A 19,481-nucleotide genomic window follows, 5' to 3' on the forward strand; every position below is an offset into this window, starting at 1 on the left:
TTGTTAAATACTGATATCGTGATGTGAAAATGTTTAGATAAACAGATTTACTGAAACAAAGGCTTAGTACTCTCTGATACACAGACTTATTCGGACCCAATACATAGGTGTGCATCAGATACACCGATTTACTCTTTCCAATACATAGGTCTCTTTCAAAAACACAAACTTACTTGACTCCAAGAAATATCTGTTTCAGATACACATACGTACTCGGATTGAATACATAGGTATCTTTCAGGTACACTGACTTGGTTTAAACAAAATGTATTTACCACACACGTCCTCGTAGAATACACATCAAATGAACAAGAGATATCGACGATTGGGTAACAAGCACAAGCTGTGATCTCTCTCGTCAGAAACAAAGATTTACTCGGATCCAATACACTGATCATGGCAATGATTTGCCAAAACGGGTCTTGACAAAATGGTGAATAGATATGCTGCAAGATTATATTTGATTTAAATAATGTATGCACTGATTTAATGTTATTTCCTCGGTGTCATTTTTTTTCATTTTTGTCGGACTTTTACGTAACTTTACGACATAAAGTTTATAGTTTTTAATTTCGAATGATGTATAAAGTATATATAAATCAAGCTCCCTACAAGCTCAAGATCTCATTTTTCGAAAACGAAGGAATAGGAATAATTTCAAAATGAGCCAGCATGCAGCATGTAATGACCTGTTTAGGCGTAAATCGTTTACCAATTCAACTAAAAGAATAAACATCTGAGAAAATAGAATTATAAACCTCTCTTTAGTAAATACAACTGGTTCTTAAAAGGCGTAACCAGCTCAGCCATGACGAAACGCAAGGTTCAACAAAAATCTCTCATCTCTCTCATAACTGTAGGGTGTCCTAGGACATACAGCAATCTCCTTGAATAGCAGATTTGAAAAGACCTATATGCATGCTATTCCAAAGAAAAATCTTCAGTAGTTTTATAAAGTCGTAAATGTTCCTGTTGATGCTATATTAATTTTAATTGAAACAACAATACTATCAGCCTATAGCTAGAGGAGGATTGTATGCACTTATTTTTTTAAACTCCTGCAGTCGTAAAGGACATATTTCAAGAAGAGGGGATGCATATTTTCGAGAACCATGATCAGATTTTAATTGACGCTGCATCTTTTATTATTTAATGTTTATAGATATGTGTCTCAGGAACTATTATCTAGCAGAGAGAGAGAGAGAGAGAGACAGACAGACAGACAGACAGACAGAGAGAGAGCAGGTAGTCTTTATATTTCATATTATACCATCATGTACCTCGCACATTTACCGTATTTTACCTTAACCTCCAAATTTATTGATATACGTGAAACAAGAATCCAATTGAAAGAATAACATTTACACGTATTTGTAAGTCTTAAATCCAAAAATATATACAGCGGGCTTCACCATTATTATGGTTCAACATAGTTTTAATGCAAGAAATTGGTTGTTTCATAAATACATAATTACTTTAATGAAAATGATTTTGTCTACAAATATCAATCTGGGTTTTTACTTGGTAGTTCAGCCATATACTAGTTCATCTATATTTAACATAACATCTGCAATGCTGACAAATGAAGCGAGCATTTATACATTATATTTTGTGACATATCAAAAGACTTTGTTATAGTGTGGCATATCAAAAGACTTTGTTATAGTGTGGCATATCAAAAGACTTTGTTATAGGTGGCATATCAAAAGACTTTGTTATAGTGTGGCATATCAAAAGCCTTTGTTATAGTGTGGCATATAGAATTATTATTTAATCCGAGGAGCTATGGAATTAACTGAACTATGTTGACATGAATCGATTATCAGTTAGCCGACAGGACTCATATAAGACATGAAAAATATTCTAACCTTCGACAAATCCTTGATGTTTGACTTCATTGATAAGTATTAGCCCCCTTCCTGTTTCTTGAATACATTAATGATATAGCCCAATTAATGATATAGCCCAATTAATGATAAAGCCCAATTAATGATATAGCCCAATTAATGATATAACCCAATTAATGATGTAGCCAATTAATGATATAGCCCAATTAATGATATAGCCCAATTAATGATAAAGCCCAATTAATGATGTAGCCCAATTAATGATATAGCCAAAGTTTATAATCACTGATATGATTTGCAGACTATTCCCGTTTCCGATGCATATTGCCAGATGAACTTTCCTTTCATAGCATTGTAAATGATCTTCAAAAAAGTAGCGGATTGGCACACATCTATGGCTTGGTAAGTTTAATCAATCCAGACCAGAGTGAGTCCTTTTCACCAACAAGGAACTTGGACACATACCCAACCTTGAATTTACGGGTATAAAGAAAGATTCGCTAAGTTACATCATATCGACATCTGGGAATTATTTCATCATCTAATGGTTCTTGGAGCAAGCATGCTCGCCCGGTAATTCACTCTGCATCTATGAATATTGGACCCATCAATATGTCTACATTTGTATTATTTAATTATAGTCCGAATAAAATTGTTGTTAACGAACACTGACCCAATTGTGCATTATCCCTGATTCCGAAAATATTTGCATAATGAGAAGTACTTTACTTTAATCTGGATGGCCTGCTCTCGTAAAATGGTGAAATTTGTTTGTAGTTTCGTTTTTTCTTCATATAAAATTATCAACAATCAGTCTCCGAATTACATAAATTATATTATTTATTCCCACCTTGTTCACGAGTCACAGTGTGTTATAATGTGAGAAACTCGAAGAATATTATTCAGTATCGATCTAGATCTCCAATCTTTTCAGAAATGTCGCATGTTGAACGATCTGCTACAAACATCGCATATACCAACACGTATCGACTCATGGAACGACCTCCTACCATGGAACTAACACCGCATATTACTAACACCTATCAACTCGTGGAATTATCTGCTATCATGGAACAAATATCGCTTATACCAGCACATAGCGACTCATGGAACGACCTTCTACCATGAAACAAACATCGCATAAACTAACACTAATCGACTCATAGAACGACCTTCTATAAACATCGCATATACCAAAACTATCGACTCAGAACGACCTGCTGCCATGGAACGAACATCGCATATATCAACAAGTATCGACTCATGGAACGACCTGTTATAAACATCACATATACCAACACTAATCGACTCATGGAACGACCTGTTATAAACATCATATATACCAACACTAATCGACTCAAGGAACGACCTGTTATAAACATCATATATACCAACACTAATCGACTCATGGAACGACCTGTTATAAACATCATATATACCAACACTAATCGACTCATAGAACGACCGTCTATAAACATCGCATATACCAAAACTATCGACTCAGAACGACCTGCTGCCATGGAACGAACATCGCATATATCAACAAGTATCGACTCATGGAACGACCTGTTATAAACATCATATATACCAACACTAATCGACTCAAGGAACGACCTGTTATAAACATCATATATACCAACACTAATCGACTCAAGGAACGACCTGTTATAAACATCATATATACCAACACTAATCGACTCATGGAACGACCTGTTATAAACATCACATATACCAACACTAATCGACTCAAGGAACGACCTGTTATAAACATCATATATACCAACACTAATCGACTCATGGAACGACCTGTTATATACATCATATATACCAACACTAATCGACTCAAGGAACGACCTGTTATAAACATCATATATACCAACACTAATCGACTCAAGGAACGACCTGTTATAAACATCATATATACCAACACTAATCGACTCATGGAACGACCTGTTATAAACATCATATATACCAACACTAATCGACTCATGGAACGACCTGTTATAAACATCATATATACCAACACTAATCGACTCATGGAACGACCTGTTATAAACATCATATATACCAACACTAATCGACTCATGGAACGACCTGTTATAAACATCATATATACCAACACTAATCGACTCATGGAACGACCTGTTATAAACATCATATATACCAACACTAATCGACTCATGGAACGACCTGTTATAAACATCATATATACCAACACTAATCGACTCAAGGAACGACCTGTTATAAACATTATATATACCAACACTAATCGACTCATGGAACGACCTGTTATAAACATCATATATACCAACACTAATCGACTCATGGAACGACCTGTTATAAACATCATATATACCAACACTAATCGACTCATGGAACGACCTGTTATAAACATCATATATACCAACACTAATCGACTCATGGAACGACCTGTTATAAACATCATATATACCAACACTAATCGACTCATGGAACGACCTGTTATAAACATCATATATACCAACACTAATCGACTCATCGAACGACCTGTTATAAACATCATATATACCAACACTAATCGACTCATGGAACGACCTGTTATAAACATCATATATACCAACACTAATCGACTCATGGAACGACCTGTTATAAACATCATATATACCAACACTAATCGACTCATGGAACGACCTGTTATAAACATCATATATACCAACACTAATCGACTCAAGGAACGACCTGTTATAAACATCATATATACCAACACTAATCGACTCATGGAACGACCTGTTATAAACATCATATATACCAACACTAATCGACTCATGGAACGACCTGTTATAAACATCATATATACCAACACTAATCGACTCATGGAACGACCTGTTATAAACATCATATATACCAACACTAATCGACTCATGGAACGACCTGTTCTAAACATCATATATACCAACACTAATCGACTCATGGAACGACCTGTTCTAAACATCATATATACCAACACTAATCGACTCATGGAACGACCTGTTATAAACATCATATATACCAACACTAATCGACTCATGGAACGACCTGTTATAAACATCATATATACCAACACTAATCGACTCATGGAACGCCCTGTTATAAACATCACATATACCAACACTAATCGACTCATGGAACGACCTGTTATAAACATCATATATACCAACACTAATCGACTCAAGGAACGACCTGTTATAAACATCACATATACCAACACTAATCGACTCAAGGAACGACCTGTTATAAACATCACATATACCAACACTAATCGACTCATGGAACGACCTGTTATAAACATCACATATACCAACACTAATCGACTCAAGGAACGACCTGTTATAAACATCATATATACCAACACTAATCGACTCAATGAACGACCTGTTATAAACATCATATATACCAACACTAATCGACTCAAGGAACGACCTGTTATAAACATCATATATACCAACACTAATCGACTCAAGGAACGACCTGTTATAAACATCATATATACCAACACTAATCGACTCATGGAACGACCTGTTATAAACATCATATATACCAACACTAATCGACTCAAGGAACGACCTGTTATAAACATCATATATACCAACACTAATCGACTCATGGAACGACCTGTTATAAACATCACATATACCAACACTAATCGACTCAAGGAACGACCTGTTATAAACATCACATATACCAACACTAATCGACTCAAGGAACGACCTGTTATAAACATCACATATACCAACACTAATCGACTCATGGAACGACCTGTTATAAACATCACATATACCAACACTAATCGACTCATGGAACGACCTGTTATAAACATCACATATACCAACACTAATCGACTCATGGAACGACCTGTTATAAACATCATATATACCAACACTAATCGACTCAAGGAACGACCTGTTATAAACATCATATATACCAACACTAATCGACTCAAGGAACGACCTGTTATAAACATCATATATACCAACACTAATCGACTCATGGAACGACCTGTTATAAACATCATATATACCAACACTAATCGACTCATGGAACGACCTGTTATAAACATCATATATACCAACACTAATCGACTCATGGAACGACCTGTTATAAACATCATATATACCAACACGTATCGACTCAAGGAACGACCTGTTATAAACATCATATATACCAACACGTATCGACTCATGGAACGACCTGCAATAAACATCGCTTATACCAACACGTATCGACTCATAGAGCCACTAGTTACAAACTATGTTTATACCAACACTAATCACTGGAAGAAACGACCTGCTATAAATCGCATTTACCAACACTTATCAACTCACCTATCTTGACTTTTCGATAGATCATGTCTGCCTCTTCATTAATTAATTAAACAATATATAATAGAGAGTAACAATTAAGATGAAAACCTAATGTCCAGTCCTTTTGCCATGAATAAATATTTGTGATGTTCTTGAGAATAAAATGTTAAAACTAATTAATTACCTCATTTAATGAATATTTTAACTTTAAGATTAAACTATATGTTATTAGTGTACTACCAGGCAGCGTGTTTTTGCATTGCCAGAAGCATGTAGATATCTGTTAAAGCGGAATTAGCATTTTTACTTTAAACTAATGCTTAGAATTCGAGTCAATTAGCCGTCGGTAAAGAAAAGTATCGCATCATCCCAACCTTTCCAGATCTCTAGAACGTAAATGACCTCAAGAAAAGCAACAGTTGATCAAGATTTTGACGTTAACTGTGACTCAGGCAAACAAGTTTTTTTAAATTTTTTTTAAAAAAAATCGAAACCAAGAGAGAATTAAAACGACCTTGAGTTTGCATAAGGATCTGATAACAACTCCAATAGCTATCGTGTTTCAAAAAAATCCGCTTTAAATATATTTCAATTGCTTAATCAAATTATAGAAACGGTAGCAGAGACGACGAAGAATGTGAAACATTTAACTGGTTCAAAGGACGTGATGGAAGAATGCATAAATTAGGATCGCACACATTTGCTCACGTAGACAGGGTAAACACGTTTGAAATCCGAAGCACCGGAATGACAGTCATTTTTATTTGAACGTACAAGGTATTGAATGTCTAATTAAAGAAAATCCCACCATATGTTCCTCATTTGATTTTAACTGAGCGTGAGTTTGTTGATCAAAAGGGGTGAGCAATGTAATTAAATGGGTCAAACTTTGCTCCAGAAAGGGGTTTCACTGCATGAATATATCACAACGGTTTAAGCGCTATTTCCGGTATATAAAAACATTTTGTCTACCCGGATGTTATCCACAATCATGTGTACAGTTGTCAATCTCAGTTATTTACAAACTATTTAAAATAAAGTTGATAAAGCGGGAATTGTTTTATATGATACTTTTCAAATCTCAAATAGAAAAAGAAAACAATTAACAAACAATACAAAAAAACAGCGTTTAGAAAATATTATCTTGGTAGTAGACCTGTGTGTGTGTATGTATATATATATATATATATATATATATATATATATATATATATATATATATATAACAAAAAGTAAATCACGTCTTGTAATGAAAAGAAAGTCGACTTTAGAATGGTAAATACCAAGAACAACATCGATAATACGATTATAGTTCAAATTGATAAAAACAAAAATTGGGATAGTTTATGATCGGACGACGAGAAGTGTGTCAATTGCCTGACTGGACATAACACAGAGAATGCATATGCAAAAGAACGTTTCTGTTCCAATATCACATTTTCTTACAAATTTTAATTAACTGCACCGTGGAAGGAAACTTAAAACCTGACATATATAAACACTTAATCTGTGGAAACAGACAAGATACATTTTTATAACAATGTGTGTCGGACTTGATCAAAATACTATAAAAACCATGTTTGAATGTCGCATTTAAAGCAAATCTCGAAATTGTGAATTAACTCTTTTTCTGTATTAACTTATGTTATTTAGAAATTCGACGAGGCTACCACGTGCATGATTTACCAGTGTTGTTGACTTGAACACATGTAAAGTTAATAGCATCATCTTGAAATCGTACAGATACGCTAGTAATAGAAGACATTAAAAAGTGAAGATGTAAATCACGCATCACACCTGTCCAGCGTTAGATGGCCTAAATGTAATATGGTATTATAGATTGTTCCTCTGTTTCAGAAATCAATAGCAAACACACACACACACACAAACACACACACACACACACACACACACACACACTTGGAACATCCTCGACAGTTTCCATCAATTTGAGATAGAAACCTCGGAAATATTTAGTTCTTGTATTTTGTAAAACATGCACTCCTACAATTACTTCCTATGTTAAATGAACTGGACAGAATTGGCCGACAGATGTTCCCATCGACATAACATGTTGAAAGGTAAATGTAAAGGCACTTTCATTATGACAGGTTTGTCCTTATAACATAACACTGGGGGTTATCATTTATAACAGGCACCCCGCTTAGTTATCATATACGAAATGTTCTTTTTAGACATAAATCGTCTCCACAAATATCGAGCTGCTTGAAACGGGTCTATATTTACAGGGGCTTGCTTCCATTTGTGAAGAGAACCACGGGTGCTTTGGAAAATGAAGAGAAATTCTGGTATTTAATTAAACTTGAGGTGGTTCCTATAGCAATTTCTTTCTTCTGTGTATGTATAGAAATGTTTCCACCGAGAAATTGGCATTGTTTATTTTAACTCCATGGAAAACTTGTCTTATTCCGCCCTACCGCTCTCTTAACAACTAGCGGAAGTGAACACCCCCTCATAAAAGTAAAACCGTTATTGGGCTTTTAATATTTCCGCAATTTTTCTTTTAATAGAAAACAGAACCTAACGGAAAGATAATTTAACACTAATGGTATGCCTCATCATTTTGACGAGAGTTTTATATATTATAAGCGAAGATCGCAAGGTGAAAATATGCGTTGTAAAGTTTTACAGACTGCGAGAGCGACGATGCAAGCTAATGCATAAATAAATAACAGGATATATATATATATATATATATATATATATATATATATATATATATATATATATATATATATATATATATATATAAGTCTACCTTGAAAATACCTCTAAAAATATATATATATATATATATATATATATATATATATATATATATATATATATATATATATATATATATATATATATATAATTTTTGGGGGAAAGTCTACCTTGAAAATACCTCTAAAATTCTGGTATTCTGATTTAATAGAAATACCTAGTAGTCTTCTACATTTGCTGTTTGCCCAATGATCCGAAAATGTGCATAAAATAATCCGTCAGCTTTAAAGTCAAATTACTTAGAAGCTTTGTGAATACGTAAAAATAAATGCACATGAAACTGTTATTCCATTATGTTGCTTAGGCTTGTGCATTCTTTTCAATTTTTAAATCAAGTAATGAGTTACGTTCCGTAACGTTTGTTTGTATACACTATTACAGGTACACTGCATATACTATTTAAGGTACAATGTATACACTTTTAGGGTACAGTATATACGCTTATTAAGGTAAAATGTATACACTGTTAAAGGTACAATGTATACACTGTTAAGGTACAATGAACATACTGTTAAAGGTACAATGTATGCACTATTTAGGTAATATGTATACACAATTGAAGATACAATGTATGCACTGTTAAAAATACAATGTATACACTATTTAAGGTACAATGTATACCCTGTGTAGACTATTAAAGGTACCATGTATACATGGTACAATGTATACATGGTACAATGTACAATGTATAAACTGTTAAACGTAAAATGTGCACACTATTAAAGGTACAAAGCATACACATTTAAAGTACAATATATACACTGTTAAAGGTACAATATATACACTATTACAAGTGCAGTGTATACACTATTAAAGGTACAATATATACACTGTTAAAGGTACAATATATACACTGTTAAAGGTACAATGTATACACTATTACAAGTGCAGTGTATACACTAGTAAAGGTACAATGTATACACTATTAAAGGTACAATGTATACACTATTAAAGGTACAATGTATACACTGTTAAAGGTAAGCCAGGCCCTTGTTATATATTTGTGTTTCTTGACGCCCAACCCCGGTGTTACATTCTACCTTTTATTCTTATTTTCCGATAAACTTATTCATCATAATTTGTTGTACTAAAATGACCTTGATACAAACTACAGTTCATTACAATTTGACACTAACTGAGCAAGAGAGATTATGACCTATCATTGAAAAGAAAATCTTAAACCTCAAACAAAGATTAGATAATCAGACACACATAATACTTGTGCTCCGATATCATCTTTACAACAGGGAACTATTTTCACTCATTAACGGAATATGAGTAATTAGTATTGAGACTATCAAGAATTCCATAAAACGTGTAACTGATTAAAAGAAAGCCACGGATGAATGCACATGGTCAGATACGGAGAGTTTTGTTATGTCAGCAGAAACGATGAAAAAGGTTTGAATTCCTAGGCTTGGCAAGTCAGAGATTTTCTTTAAAAAGGCCGACATTGTACATGATAGAAAAGACAAAACATATTTGTGTCTTTTTCATCCTTGTATCTTTAATGAATCAGATTGTGTTTATAAAGAGGAGGAGGAGGTGAAGTGGGGATAGGCATAATCTTTCTCCGTTAAGTACGAGCAGACACAATTAGACACAAATATAAAGAGCTTCACTCATTTAGAGAGACTATTCTCATTTATAAATAAAAAATTCTAGCATTGTTGTTGTTTCCAGCGGTAAATGACAAAAAAATAAAGATAATATCAAATTTGAATCTATGGAAGCGGACACGATGTATAATTTTGTTGCTGTTTCCAGATCCATTAACAGAAACGAATATATGTTATTACCATTGTTGGAATATTTAGACCACTTAGTCGCAAGCGGTCGTGAGCTCTGTGTGTGTGAATGGATATGATCATTTCTCTATGCCAATTGTATTAGGTTTGTCAACCAGAGAACTTGTAATGGGCCCACTTCATAACAGCTGACTAGAAGGCATATTTAATTACCCACCTAATAAATCGCTATTATAATTTTTAAACCTTACAGATATCTAGATATATACTGAAATCTGTTTATCTCACTTATTCTAGAACCTTAAAAGCATTTACACTATATATATATATATATATATATATATATATATATATATATATATATAATTACTTTTAAGATCCTGATTATTCCTTTATTTTGTAATGATATATAACTGATGGCTGTCATTTGTGAAGACCATAACAGGCATGGGATTCAGCATCTGTAAGCTGTGTTGATCATTACAGGCATGAAGGGCAGCATATGTCATTTAGGTAGATCATTACAGGCATGAAGGGCAGCATATGTCATTCAGGTAGATCATTACAGGCATGAAGGGCAGCATATGTCATTTAGGAGGATCATTACAGGCATATGGTAGAGTAGGTGTCCTTTTTGTCGACTAATACATGAATGGGGTACAGTATGTGTTATCTATGTTGATCATTACATGTATGGAGTACAGTAGGTGACATGTGTGTAGTCCATTACATGCATATGGTACAGAAGGTTTCATTTGTGTAGAACGTTATAGTCATGGAATACAGTAGATAGCAGGTGTGTGGTCATTCGCGTAGACCATTGCATCCATGGGTGCCGTATGTGTCACATTTGTTGATTAGTGCATGCATGTGATACATAAGATATTATTTGTTTAGACCGTTACATTTATGGGATGCAGAATGGGTCATCGGTGTTGACCATTATAGGCATGGATGTAGACTGTGTCCAAATCCCCCCATACAGTGGACAAAATAAACTGTCACGTGCAATCAGTATCTATAACTAAACCAACGCGAAACTTTCCAAAGTAAGTGTGGCCTTTGGCAGACAACAGAGAGCAGATGCATTAGAATGCAAACAAAACTAAAGGCCTACAAAGCCTTTGTGTAGCCGATATTGCACTATGTATGCGAAATATGAATGGTTTATAGACGCTGTGCCATGAAGATGAATCATTTTGGCATGGGCTGCCTGAGAAAACTGATGAGGGTAAAACGGCAGGACAGGTTACCAGACTCTGAGGTGTTGACACAAATTTAAAGGACACTGTGTTGTGCTGATTCCATCGTAGTCTCATCACCATGATGACGAACGAGCGATTATGAAAGAAGATCTTCTCTGGCGAGATAAAGGAGGGAAAGCGATCTCAGATATCTCAGAAGAAACGCTGAAAGGATTAGCTCATTCATCCAAAAAGCTCCAACATTGATTCTGAGTCTCCGGTAGATCTAGCACAGGATCGTTGCACCTGGCGCGGCCTCATCCATACTTGAGCTACAGACTAAGAACTGAGGAGAGGTGTATAGACGCAGTGAAGAAGCACGAGCAGTATACAACTCGGAACTACATCACGTCATCTATTAACCAAGTATCCCATGTGACATCTCCTGTCCAGTGTGCCACAAAAGGTCAGAGCACAACTTGGCCTGATCAGCCATTCAGGGACTCACAGAAACCACGATATGTTCGTGATGGCATGGTCATCTTCGAGCTCGAATTACAAAATAGATTAGGCATGGGTACGAAGCTGCAAATTGTGTGTAGACCAATACATGCACGTTGTATTCAGCATCAGACCTTCTGGTGGCTCTCAAACTAAAGTTGACATTTTGTTTCTCGCTCTTTTTCTTTTGTTCCCTCCCATTGAAACGTTGGGCCTTAGGTTAACTTGAACGTAGCATAATTTCATGATTTATCGCATTCTATATCCTTGAAAAGAGATAAAAACCCTGACCTCCGATAACAAGTAATAAAACGGGAATAATTATTATGTTCCGATAACGCCTGCTGAACAAAAATGTTTCAATTCATTCATGGAATAAGTGTAATGGCATCGAGGATGACTCAGACTGAAAAACAACAAATTCAAGTAACTGAATCAAGTCAAGAAAGAGGAATTCTTGTAATTGAACAGTGAGACCTTTGTTAACAGCTGATGGAGTAAATGATAAATAAATGCGCGTATTTCAAACATAGGCAAAAGATGATAAAGTGTTCAAACATATATAAATATATTGTGTAGTCCTTCGCTCATTTTAACATTAGATATCCCAGCCTATATATTTTGATATAGTATTCTGACACAAAATGAAAATTGGGAATAAAAGAAACCCATCTTGTACAAAAAGGCCAGTCAGTGAAATTGGAGAAATACATTTGGTTTGAAACAAAATACATGACGTGTATGAATTGATTATTTTGAATATAAAAATAACTAGATTTTTCCATTAGATAAAATAAATTCTTTTTAATTCCAACATATCCTGCATTTGTGTCATTTCCAAAAGAATACAAATAAGGTACGACTTTGACAGTTATCAAATCTGTCTACACTAAGTCTACACTAAAGACGAAATGTATCTTGCTATTACGAAGAGTTTGGAGCTCGAGTAATTGACATAAGTTTCTGTCATAAACATTATTTACAAATCGCAAGTGAAAAACCAATTAGAGTAGTTAGGAGGGGCAGTTTGTACTGAAATGAACTTGTGTGCGTCATTGTTTGTTCTCTAAAACCTGATGTTGAAGCAGAAATTTTACCACATTGCGACTTTGAATGGACTAAATTATCATATCGCCCTTGACATTTTACAGAAGATGGCCGACATTTACTGGAAAAATCATTAGACGTTATAAATCTGGTTCTCTTACATTTGCCTTGAATGCATTTAATATTTTTTGCTGGCTATATGTCATAAAGCGTGTGTATGAGAATATTTTGTTTCGAAATCAACATGCCCCTGTCAGTATTGCAATCTCCCGATGTAATGCTCCACAAAAGATGTCATTTAAAGACTAGGTCTTGTCTGAGATCGTAGCATGAGGCCATGCCTTCCATGAAAGCGTGTAGTTTATCTTGATTACAAGTTATTTTGCCCTCAATAAAATGTTTCACCATTTCTTGATTTATGTTACAGCAGTCAGTAAATGCTTACCGTTACAGAGTATGTTTAATAAAATTAAAATTAGAAAATACACGATGTGTGTTGGATCATAAAAGAAGGGTTGTTCGTAAGGATATACCATACATATATATTTCAAGGGGACACAACAGTCCTTTTTATTCTCCATCCACAAAAGGTTCTCTACTTTATACCTGACAAATGATTAAGACCTTGGTAAATAATTAAATTATATGTGCACAGAGGGCATGTACTTTATTTCATTACAGAAAGCAACAGGTTTAATAAATGAGAATTAGTGTATGTCATAAAACGTTCTCTGCAAATCGCAAGTGCAAAGGTAATCAGATAAGCATGAATATGCCTTTCACAGTGCAATGATACGGTATCAAATTTAGTTTTGTTAGTTGTTTCTTTCTAGACACTCGATGAGGTGAAACCATTATTGGTGACTTAAATTTAATTTAAAATCGGGCAGATCATAGTATAAAACGACCCAAGTATATGCCTGTCTCGTTCATTCCATTATAGTGTATACATTGACAGGATGAATCATTTCTGTCTTTTCATAACGACCGAAAATAAGCATTCAAGCCTTAGCTTGCGCTTAAAATTAGTTGTATGCTTTATGAACATATTAGAATAAATACGTGCCAAAAGTTTTTCTTAATCGTTTTCTTGCTCATGAGCTCTTGTTATCGCTCACTCGACACACAACGATCTAAACATTAAGATAGCATTAAACAGGTGGGCATCTTGCACTGAAAGACACGGGCCCAGATGCATGCAAACTATTCGGCTGAATTGGTGACATTTTACATTAGATAACTGTATTCCTACTTCGAGCGACGTCAGATGGACTAGACGGTTCACTGACATTTTTGTATGAATGTGAAAGGTGTTCACGCACTGACAATTGTTTTCTTATATGGTCATGCAGTATTCGCTGGAATGTTGTTCTATGATAGATTTTGTAAAATTATTGCTAACATTGATGGGAAATGAGCAGTATTTGTAGGTTTTCAACTTCGTTGGTAGGTGTGCCATCCCAAATACAATTATACTACAAGATATCTTAAGGTACATTCCATTCAAGGTACATTCAATTCAAGGTACATTCCATTCAAGGTAGTTCAAAATTGCTTAAACTGTTCTGGAGAAGAAGTGAAAAAATGTTTTCCAAATGGTTGCTATGGATACCACACCATTGGTAGGGTAGTTATCCAAAACACAAACCTGGTACAGCGTCTCCATTGAAACTTTTTCCTGAACTTTTTTTTAAATTAGCTCAATCGTTCAGGAGAAGAAGTAGAATTTAGGGTTCATGAGTAAGTCACACAGTTGTTAGGACAGCTATTCAAGAACGAAATCTTGAAAGATATGACCAACAGATACGTGTGCAACAATTTTGAAAGAGACAAAGTTGAACATAGATTTTCCACCTTCATGATATAAAAACCACTATGTTGCAATCTGAGCCATTTTTAGAAGGCACTGGGCCAGTTTGTGTCAGACTCATTAGTAATGTATTTTTTAGCACATTCTCTACATAAAACATTTTCGTGGTCGCTACACTAACGTCGATGTTTCTTCTATGGCAACCAACTGGATCATTTATTTTCGATTTTTTCCAAGAACAGTTGAACTAAAGTTTAGCACACTCGGTAGTCATGTTTCTTAGAAAACGCTGTATCAAAATTGTGTCAGGAGTGCCTCATATAGCAACTGAGTTGTTTTCTTTACAAGCAGGTAGAACATTTATTTTCGACCTCTTCCCTTGCGAATTGGATCCATTTGCGACCAGACTTAGTATGACTATTTTCTAGGAAATGCTGTATTAACATAGTTTCATGAGTGACTCGCCTAGCAACTCTGTTCTTTCTTTAGCAACTAAGCTTAACGCCATTATTAAAAATGTGTTCTCTAGAATGGCCCAGCCACCTGAAAAGAAATATTAGGAATTTTCTTAGGACGCACTCTATCAAGATTGTGTCCTGAGAGGATCTCCTAACAGGTTTTGTTTCCTTATTAACCAGGTGGAAGCCGTATTTTCGGCTTCTTCTCTCGAACGTTATAGCCAATTTTGATCAAAACTTTCTGCCATATTGTAAGCATTTATTTTCGTGTTGTGTCTTTTCTGTAAACGAAAAGGATGAAGTAAGAAGATCGATTGACTACTATATAGGGTTAGAAATGATAGGCATTTGGTATAAATTAATAAGGCTACATAACGGGTAAAACATATTTTAAATTCTCAATGTATAGTTGTGTAAAGAGAGCATGATATCTTAGCATTTAATAGTAGCAAATAATTTTTAATTTTATTCACTACGGTGACAAATTCAGCATATGATATTAATTTAAGCAACGTTGAGAGATGCTGATTTATATCACATGCGTGTAGTTGTGTTCTGCAATCAACTTGCTTCTACTTCTCTGATATGTATGCTACTCTTAGCGCTTAGGACGGAATGCCATCATGTTCGCAATGATCGTCAAATTCTATTACAAGATAAGGTATCTGACTTATAGCATGTTGCTGTTGGAGTGACAAGCTGGACATGTACATTGAATGTCAACATTAATTTTCATAGATAAAGAGCGAGCTGTCTAATCTACTGCATATTCTAATGCATTCAATTATTCATGTCTTTTACACTTATTAGAACAAAATTCAAAGAGTAAGTGGGTGGTGGGGGAGATCATTCGTTTCTTAATGTATCGAAGAGTTTTGCCATATCCTGATATTATCCTAAAAACAAAGACAGCTATAACCAACAAGATCGTGTTGGTCCCTCATAACAAAGACAGTTATAACAACCAAGACCATAATGTTGCCCTAATAACAAAGACAGCTATAGCTACCAAGATCGTGTTGGTCCCTCATAACAAAGACAGTTATAACAACCAAGATCGTGTTAGTCCCTCATAACAAAGACAACTATAACCAACAAGATCGTGTTGGTCCCTCATAACAAAGACAGTTATAACAACCAAGACCATGATGTTGCCCTAATAACAAAGACAGCTATAACCACCAAGATCGTGTTGGTCCCTCATAACAAAGACAGCTATAACAACCAAGATTGTGTTGGTCCCTCATAACACAGACAGAAATAACTAACAAGATCGTGCTGTTGCCCTGTAGACAGCTATAACCACCATATAGAGATATTTTGGCATTCGTAGACTTTCGACAGGCAAGAATAAAATTCTCCCTTATCAGAACTGGAAAAACTAATAAATGTTATACTTTCCAGGAAGGATATATTCACCCCTACCCCCAAATCCTTATCTGGAGACATGTCCGCTCGAATTAGGGTCCGGTGCATAAGAGATAAGCAATATTATGGGTCAGACTCCTACTTAAAACAAATTATAAAACATTCAACGGATGTAGTGTCTTGATGGCATTAAATCTCTTTCGGTCACGTAATTTGAAAAGCAGACTATTTAACTTAATTGGATTTTCATTCTGTTCCTTGTTCCGAATATACAAGGTGACTTGGACCTATTTTATTATCTTCATAATTAAGTTACAATATTTATTCGTTTGAGTGTAATAGAACAGTACAGTTTTCTTAAATTTTCATCAACCTATATCATCTTAAAGTGATGTTAGGTCATCCTGTATTACATACAGCATACATACATGTATTTTGAAACGTGACGTTAGTTATTGACTCCACTGGCACACATAATTTGAAATAAAATATAATAAATTTGTAGTTTTAAACTGACTTTACGTTTTTTGGTTAATGATGACAGGAAACCGATAGCAGTACAGTCAAGATATATTCATGCGGACAAAGTAGACAGTCTACAGCTCTTTTTGTTGTAATTCCATTAATAAATAGTCAAGATTTTGTTTAACATTTTCTTTCAGATCTCATCAATAATAAAATAATGGTATCGTTTTTTTTTATAAAGAATTGAATCGAAATCGTAATAGTCAAAATCTGAAAATAGAAATAGTATAATTTTTCCATTGAATCAGACTTGGTACTTAAGGAGGAAAAACAAATTGAAAATGACTTACCCGGGTCGGACGTGGGTGACAGCCAGGGCTATACAAGTCCAATACGACAAACAGACAGCAAATACTCTGTAATAAGAGCCCATCATCATTTTGTGTTGACAAACGTTCACGAAGGCTAATTCAGAACAGTTTGTTTTTTTAAGTCTGAGTTGTAAAAAAACTCTCTTAGACACAGAACATTGAAACGAAATATTATAACGCGCTAGGGAAGTTTGAAAGTGTTTTGATACACGGATTAAGGTGCCAGTGTACCGTCTTAGATAATCTTCTGACTTGCCACTTTTGCTTCTCTTGATAAAAATTTAAAATTTCCATCCAGATATACTATCGTTTTCATTAATCAGGTGTGCGAATGAATCTAATCGCACCGTCTCGGAATTGTGCTGCGAAGGCGAATCTCCGTATCGCCCTATCTCCAGATTCTGCGGGGCAGCATGCCATCCAATGTGGAGCAACGTAAAATGCTTTATGTAACAAACCCTATCTCTCCTCCCTTTATGCTGCGGATGTAGCATTAAAATCGCGGGTAAGTAAGTACATGCCTGACTCTCCTTTCTTCTGACACATGACCTATGCTTTCATGTAACCTATGACGTTGCTTAGGTCAAGTGCCCGGTTGCGGTAAAAGTTGAAAGTATGATGTAGCCTTATCAACAATATACTTAAAAAAAGACCGGAAAATATCAATTATTAGGAAGTGATATCGAAAAGGATAATGGGGCAATAATATTCCGTATATTAAAATATAGTCTCGCATTCTGTCCTGATGTTTCCCGAACGTATGTGCATACGTATGTTACGTACATGCCTAACTACATTCATATGTATGTATGTATGTATGTATGTATGTATGTATGTATGTATGTTTGTATCTATGTATGTATGTATCTCTATATGTCTGTCTGTCTGTCTGTCTGTCTGTATGTATGTATGTATGTATGTTTGTATGTCTGTCTGTCTGTATGTATGTATGTGTGTATGTCTATCTGTCTGTATGTATGTATGTCTATCTGTCTGTCTGTATGTATGTATGTATGTCTGTCTGTCTGTATGTCTGTATGTCTGTATGCATGTATGTCTGTCTGTCTGTATGTCTGTATGTATGTATGTATGCATGTATGTATGTATGCATACACTGAATATATCTAGCAGAATAAGCAAAAGAGACTCAAGGGACGTAAAGGTAACAAACAAAATCATACCTTCCATGATGAAATGAATATGGTCAAAAATTGTAGTTTGGTCTAACTACTACTACTGCTAATATTATTACTACGATAAATAATAATAATACCTACTACTACTACTATAATTACTACGTCTATTGTAGTTGTTTTAAATAAAAATACAATTTTGTTATTAAAGAGAATGAGACGATAAGGACAGTAATGAAGAAAGGCCCAAGAACGAGTATGTAAGGAGTGCTTCCTTCCTCTTTTTGTACTGCCAACTTTCTCGTCTTATATAACTTTGTAAGATGAGTTAAATATTGAAAATAGAATAATAACCACATTATAAATGTTTTGCTGTTGTGGGTTTAACACCATTTTCAGCACACAATAGGCTATACATGGCGGCCATTATAACTGGGAAATGA

General features: G+C 34.7%; 1 protein-coding gene across 1 annotated transcript in view; it reads right to left on the reverse strand.

Annotated features, from left to right (window-relative positions):
- The window catches only part of LOC149778407 (epidermal growth factor-like protein 7), a 66,065-nt gene extending 47,631 nt beyond the window's left edge, over positions 1–18,434 (reverse strand). The window contains exon 1 of the mRNA XM_089939226.1: positions 17,885–18,434. Within this exon, the coding sequence (XP_089795352.1) occupies positions 17,885–17,973 (89 nt within the window). The 5' untranslated portion in view covers positions 17,974–18,434. The remainder of the gene's footprint in view (positions 1–17,884) is intronic.
- Between the last annotated feature and the right edge of the window lie 1,047 nt (positions 18,435–19,481).

This window comes from Sinohyriopsis cumingii, chromosome 17 (genome assembly GCF_028554795.1).
Source record: "Sinohyriopsis cumingii isolate HCF-2022 chromosome 17, ASM2855479v2, whole genome shotgun sequence".
NCBI classification, from domain to species: Eukaryota; Metazoa; Mollusca; class Bivalvia; order Unionida; family Unionidae; genus Sinohyriopsis; species Sinohyriopsis cumingii.